The sequence below is a fragment of the Sinocyclocheilus rhinocerous genome, unplaced genomic scaffold (assembly GCF_001515625.1).
Source record: "Sinocyclocheilus rhinocerous isolate Xijiao unplaced genomic scaffold, SAMN03320098_v1.1 scaffold1303, whole genome shotgun sequence".
NCBI classification, from domain to species: domain Eukaryota; kingdom Metazoa; phylum Chordata; class Actinopteri; order Cypriniformes; family Cyprinidae; genus Sinocyclocheilus; species Sinocyclocheilus rhinocerous.
In genome coordinates, this window is record NW_015625581.1 from 727,342 (window position 1) to 734,346 (window position 7,005).

Consider the following 7,005-nt stretch of genomic DNA (forward strand, 5'->3'; position numbering starts at 1 on the left):
TCACCCCACTTACCCCCACCGCCCCCAACACTCCACCCCCATTCCATTGCCCCTGACCACCTCCCAAGTCTTTCCATTCCTCATCCCTCTATCAACTTCAGACATGTCCCAAGAAGGAATGGCCAAGTCATCTGGAAGAAAAGAAAGAAGCACCAGGTCCCATTCTCCCAGACATACTTCAATTGATGAATATACATTCACACCAGTGTGCATTCACTGACGTCTGACCCCTCAGGGTTTTGTTAACGTTAAAATAGAAGGGGTGGGATTAGGAGCTCATTGTGGAAGATAAGACAGAGCAGGTGCAAGGCGGCAGCCCCGGCTCAAAGGAGCCATTGAGAAGACGCCGCCACACGCCTCAGACAGACTGATGAAAAGGCGGTGTGCCCCTGGCCATGCACTGCCGTTAACCTGTTTGCTTTCCACCTCAGGTGAGACAGCACCTGCCACCCGCCGCCTTATCACAGCCACGTGTCTGAACAGGTCAACCTTCCCACGCCCAACTGGCCTTGAACATGTACACCTATGCTACAAAACTCTTCTCTTATGAGCTTCAGCTGTTTTGTGATCTTTATCTCAACAGTGAATTTGTTTTTTTGTTGCCTTTCAAATGCCAGCACGCACACACGTGGACTCATTCCCCCTTTTCACAGTCGCATTTTTTTTGAACGTTCAAACATTGCCAGATAATGTTTGATTGGTTTGCAGAACAAACTCTGAGCAGATGTTTAGTGCAGCACTCTGGGGCCAAGGCCCAAGGCCGATGTTTGTTCAGGGAGGGCTGGCGGTTGGACCGGGTATAGGATCAGAGGCTGGCGCTGTTTGCGCAGAGTTCCGCTGAAAGGACAGACTAATCACACAGGCAGCTGCCAAGCCAGACTGGGCACTGACAGAGAGAGAAACCTCAGAGCTGATTAGTGCATTACAATGTGTGTGTGTGGCCACTCACCCCCATCCCTGCTCCCACTGTCCCTATGCACTGAGACAATGAGGAGTGGGTAAAGCTGTCACTGGGTAAATCCCAAATATGTTTGCCTGGATTTGCATACAGCTGCAGTGGTTAACTAAGAGAGGCCTCTCGTGGCACATGGCTTTGTTTCTATGTTTCCCATTTATTGAAGATAATGTGAGCCAAAATGACCCTTTTGTGGTTTCTTTCATAAATGTCAAGTCTTTTCTTCAAAATGCAGTTTTCCCAGCGTTCTCGGCACACAATAAAGGATGAGGGTTTGGTTTTTTGAGCGGGCAGAGATTGGTAGGGCTTCCCACCCCGCCAAAGGAAGGTCTGGCATAGGGCAGGCTGAGCGTGGAGCCTGTCTGTCTGTCTCCTTCTACCCGGGAAGGAAGTAGAGAGATGTTACTCCCTCTATTAAACACCAAACAGCCCTGCTCCCTCTACCGGTGCCAATCAGAGACCAGAAACTTGCACAGACTCGTGCCACAACAGATCTGCACTGCTTTCACTGTCTTGTCTTCAACCCAGAGAAGCTACTGCCACAAACAGAGAGTAGTTATGCAGTTAAGTATTTCAAATAGAGATAATGAGGTTGGTCATGGCACTTAATTTGCGTCGAGCAAGTGTGCATTTGATCTGAATGGCATTCTGTGTAACTGGACACTGGATACCGCAGCCGCGGCACAGGCTGTTCTCTCATTGTTGTGAATTTCTCTCGCTGGGGAAGCTGCATTGTTCCAGGGGGGAAATTTAGAGAAACAGCGGAAGCCAGAAGCTGCAGCGTGAACAATTAAAAATGGAGCAGATCTGACTGAAAAGAATAACACTATTCAAGAGTCCTGACTCATCAAGTCAAGACAATTACAAAGCATGCTTTTAATAATCAGAAAGCAACAGAGCGCTAGGGTTTCATTCTCTTAGAAAAATACTGATAATTCCAGTGTATTAACTAAGCTAGGGGAGCTTCTAGCTGACCGTGACTAACTCTAAACAAAGACAAGACAGTTTCCCACCAAGAAGAGCCACAGGCTGCCATGAGTGTCAACAGCAGGCACAGATTGGATCTACTCTCAGTGTTTACATGTAAACAGCCCAAGACAGCGAGCTGTTCATCACCCGTCAAGGCAGCACCTGAAGTAGGTAAGCGGGTTGGAAAGATCCTTCCTACACAAGTTTCTAACCCCTATGAACACGTTCACAGTGTCGGTCATGCATCATCTCACTTGACATATGTGACAAAGTTCCCATGCTGTGGGTCTAACAATGCCTGGCCCGCTGAAACACTTGTCTGGTGCCAGCCATTGTGGCAAGCGGCCAAACGGTACACCGGAGTCCTTGGGATAATCCCCGGCCGTTCAGATGACAATAACTGGGATTTAACGTACTCAGGTGTTGCATGGATGAATGTAGAAATAATTTTGAGAGCGGCTCTCCGTGTGCACATGTTGAGAATGTGAGGATTCATATAGCTGGCATTAGAGCCATCTTTTGTTCTTTGAGACCCAGCCACCTGGCACTCATTCTCCAGGAACTCCCCCTTGTATTCTGGGCTGCGCTGGTCTTTTATGTCTGCGCTGCTCCCCACCAGCTGCTGCTATTAATCCCTGCTGTTAACTCTCTCTTCTGTGGGTTAACTTCCATCAACTCCTGTACTGAGCAAACTTAGTCTTAGTTTTCAGTCTCGCCTATAGTCTGTAGTGGTCATATCAGTTTAGCTGGATAGCGAAAGACAAATCCGAGCTGACTGAATGAGTACAGAGGCTAAAGTGGTCTGATTTAAATTTCCATTTTCCACATGCTTTGATATTCACAGAAACGTCACAAACATAATGTTCTTTGTACTGAGACGCTGCGGGCATCTAAAAGTGTTGCTATGGCTGTATCATATTCAAATGGCAATAATAAAACCCCTCTTGTCTAAGGTGTGAGGGAAACGGATTGTGACAGACCCCCGAGGCAAATTAAACGGACTTTTGCAAAATGTATGAGCAACTACTCTAGGTGGTGAATAAAATCACTTTGACTGCTCTGCGCTCGCTGCTGTCGATATGCCGAGAGTGCTTTTGTGCTGGCCTGTTTCTCAGAGCTGTATTTTCATACTGTGAGCCACTCGGCATGCTGCTGAAAAGCCTTCCCTTGCCTATAGATGCTGTCCCTTTGTGCCCCCCAGCATCTCCATAACGAAGACTCTCTTTTCCCACCACTTGGGTAGCTTGACCCAGCCTCTGCTCCAGATCCCCGGTTCCCATGGAGAGTGGGAGACAAGGGGCTGGCAAAGCTTTTCTTTCCCCCTTCAGAAAGACGCTTTGTTAGTGCTGAGAAGGGGACAGCTCTGAAGCCGCTGCTGTGATGCATCCTTAGCACTGGCGTATTCACGGGGACACCCCAAACAATGGAGCAGGAGGGGAGAAAGGGGGGAACTTACAGCCACCCATCTCTCTTTGAGCTACACAGCGTTTGCTACAGACAGCACTGTGAATCTGAGTTTAATAATGTGTTTTTTTTAATATGCCAGGCAGATATAAATGGATTTTTGGTCCCTTAATGACAATGTTCAACATTTGAATTTGTTTTGTGGTCCTGCTTGTAGATATCAATACTATAGATTGGCTGATGATAGGTTTGACCAACTTTTTTTTTTACTGTTCTTCACACATTCGTTTACTTAATCAGTTCTTTATTAACATGTATACTAATAAATGCAATCATTCAGAGGATCTCTAAAGAGGAATACCACTGTGTTCAACAGGAAACAACAATGTTCACAGGTAACGTGACTTAATGTAAGAGGACAATAAACTTGCATCCATTTAGACTGAAACAAATGTGAAATTGCATTAATGAATAATAAAATATTTAAGCTACATTTAAATGTATCCATTTTTTCGGCCAATTAAACAAACATAATCTGTATTGGTCGTGAAAAGCAATACTGATTCATCTCCAATTAAAACTATTTAAGTTAACTATATTATAATTTAATAGACAGTAATGCAAAATATTAAATAAAAAATATTTCTAAAATAAAAGACAGTAATGCAAACTGTAACTGGATTTCAAACACTCGGAAGAATAATAGCTAAAAGTGTCTTAAAGTAGGGCAAGGTGGTTTGAAGCGGAAAGACAGTGCCCACCATTTATCATTAATATCACGCAAAAAACATCCCCTTTGTTTCCGGCTGGTAAAATATGTAACCAAAAGAGTGCAACAAGTTATGCAAAGTTGTTGCAAACAGTTTGTAAAAGCGCAAACGGACATACCTGCTTCATGTTTCTGGATATCCAGGTGTCCAGCAGTAGATCCAGTCTGGACCGGTGAAACTTCTTTGTGGTCTTCACTGCGATGAAGATGTCATCCGCGCTGATGTCCTCAGCAGGCGGCGCGTCTGTCGTCGCTCCGGACGCTTCGGTCGGCTTATCCGCTTCCCTCCTGCTGCGGGTGAGCTTGGAAAAATAGGCAGAGAATCCTTTCTTTCCATTCTGCTCAGGCTGAGCTCCATCATCAGCCTCTGATTCCCCCAGACTTTGGAGCGAGCGCAAGCCGACCTCACTCTCGTTCTGCATCCCGTCCATCTGAGTCCGCCGATGCTGCGACAGAAATAACAGCAGCCCTAGACAGGTGACGGTCGCCCCCGCGAGGGAGAGCACAGCTTTCCTGCCGTCCGCTTTCGACATGTTCATTAAACTCTAAGAGAAGCACGCTCTCTTTGTGATATACACAGCATTAACATAAACCTCCCTCCAATAGCCTACTCTAAAAAACAAGCGTGTCATCCGACTGCAACATAGTAGCGCTGAGAGAGTTTCCTCATTGTCACTCGAAGGGGCTTTTATAAACTGCCCACAGCGTTGGTCACGCCCAGTGGGCGGGGCATTGATGGCTATTGTGCTGTGGGAACCGCAGAGAGACTGTCAATGGGAGACGCGTTAAAGGACAGCAAGCGAGGGACAAAGAGGGGGCAGGGTGAAGAGCACAAACAGGCGTAAACATTTTCAAAGTACATGCTCTTATAAAACAAACTATGCATGCATGCGCTATAATCACTCTTAATTGCATATTTTCCATTATCAGGAGCAGGGCTGAAAATAATTGTACAAATTTGTCTAGGCCTAAATTTGTGCATCAGTTTTAGGTGGAAACAACATTTATTTATTTATTTGTTTATTTATTTAAAGTCTTATGTTTAACATGTAATTATTTTAAGTTGCAACCTTTTTGTTTATTTTTTTTGTTTGTTTTTTATTATTATTATTTGTAAAAAAAAAATTAAATAAAAAGTGAAGATTTAATTCATTTTAACATGTTTCTGTAAGCATATAGGCCTATACAGAATACATGAATGGGGTCATATTTCCCACTAAAAGTGTGTGTGTGTGCGTGCGCGCGCGCGCGCGTGTGTGTGTTTGTTTGCGTGTGTGAGAGAGAGAAAGTGTAGCACAGATTTTAACATTTCTCTGGCTTTTTTTTGCATGAAGAAAATGAAGATGTAAATGATTAAAGGCTAAGAACTGAAAAGTAATTTTATTGCTGTCTTATAGTCAATTACAGCTTAAGATGAGTTTATTGCACTTTTTTAACCACTTTAAATTTTATTTGACTAAAATCTCATTAGAAAGTAAACATGACAATAATTATAGTTAAATAGATGAAATATGTATTTTTAAACATAATGATTTGAAACTTTTTATATATCATGAACCTGACTGTCACAATGCAAAAATTGTTCCACAAACAGAAATCAGTTTGTTAATGTATTTTTTATTGCCTTAGATTTACCTCTGAAAATAAGACTACTGACATAGGACATCTTCTATAGACAACCTGGATCACATCAAGCACCAGCCAGTTCTCAGTGTCAACATTCAAATCAAGCTCACAATGATGGTGCGCTCCAGTCAATCCACGGCAGCTGACCTCGTGAGGCCTTCAAACAACCGCATGTTCCTTATGCTTGCTTTAAAATGGCGCCTCTTCTGCGGTGAAAAGCCTGTAGATCTGGGAGCACAACCCTAGCCATGACTTCCAGCTGACAGCTCGCCAACTGCTGGTGACAGACTTAAATGCTTCACATCCTATAGCCCTCTTAACAGCTTGCTTTCAAAACAAGCAGCAGTCAGACACTACATTTAAGTCCTCACGTCCAAGTCAGGCTGAACAGCTGAGATGTTCTTGTTTTTTTGATAACAGAGATAATTAACACTCAAGAACTGGTCATTTGGGACATATCATTAAGAATCGAACAAAAAGTTGTGCTCCTTCAGAAATTCTAGAGGTCCGAGACAAAGCGCAAAGCTTCAAACTTTTCATTGCTGCTAACAGACATACAGCGTCTTTTGTTAATCTTTTGAAGCAGCCAACAAAAAAAATGTGTTAAAACGTGTATAAGGAACCAGGCAGAGGGGTCAACCTCCCCCGGCCTCTGTTCTTTTTAGGATCAGCACCCTATTTTACTCTGGAATGGAGGAACACTCTGGCAGGCCCCTTGTCAGACTCCTTAGACAATATGTGCAATAAAAAGCAGGACTTAACCACACACAATGCGAAAGTTCCGCTTATATCCCAGATTCATGCCAGTCACCCCATTCCCCCTCCTCCACCTCTGACGGATAACAAAAAAGGGGAGAAAAAAGTTTCTTTTCTTCCAACCTCTCTTTCATTCTCAAAAAAAAGGCTCCCCCGTCTGCCCTCCATACCACATCCCGGATCCTTCCCCATCTGAAGACGTTACCGCTGAATTCCAATTAAATGAAATCTCCGATCCAAGCACAACCCACTTCCCCACAAGAATGCCCAGCGATCCTGCTAATAAACGCAACCCCAGTCCCGCTGTCATCTGGAGCAGGATGATGGAGAATCTCAGAGGAATGGATATGATTACTGCTATGTTATTTATAGAGTCACTTTAATGTGTGTAGCACAAAGGCGAGGCACAACATTTCAATGCATGTGGCTGGCATCCTTGCTAAATGAGACTGGACGTGCCCTGTCTGAACATCCCCTTTTCCCGCCTGCCAAAACTCAAGCTCAAGGCTTGGCGCAACTGTTTGTT

At 44.2% G+C, this 7,005-nt stretch overlaps 1 protein-coding gene across 1 annotated transcript in view; it reads right to left on the bottom strand.

Moving 5' to 3' along the window:
* lfng (LFNG O-fucosylpeptide 3-beta-N-acetylglucosaminyltransferase) overlaps positions 1–4,800 on the bottom strand; it is an 8,619-nt gene extending 3,819 nt beyond the window's left edge. Inside the window, exon 1 of the mRNA XM_016569595.1 lies at positions 4,217–4,800. Coding sequence (XP_016425081.1) covers positions 4,217–4,636 — 420 coding nt within the window. The 5' untranslated portion in view covers positions 4,637–4,800. The remainder of the gene's footprint in view (positions 1–4,216) is intronic.
* Positions 4,801–7,005: the final 2,205 nt, after the last annotated feature.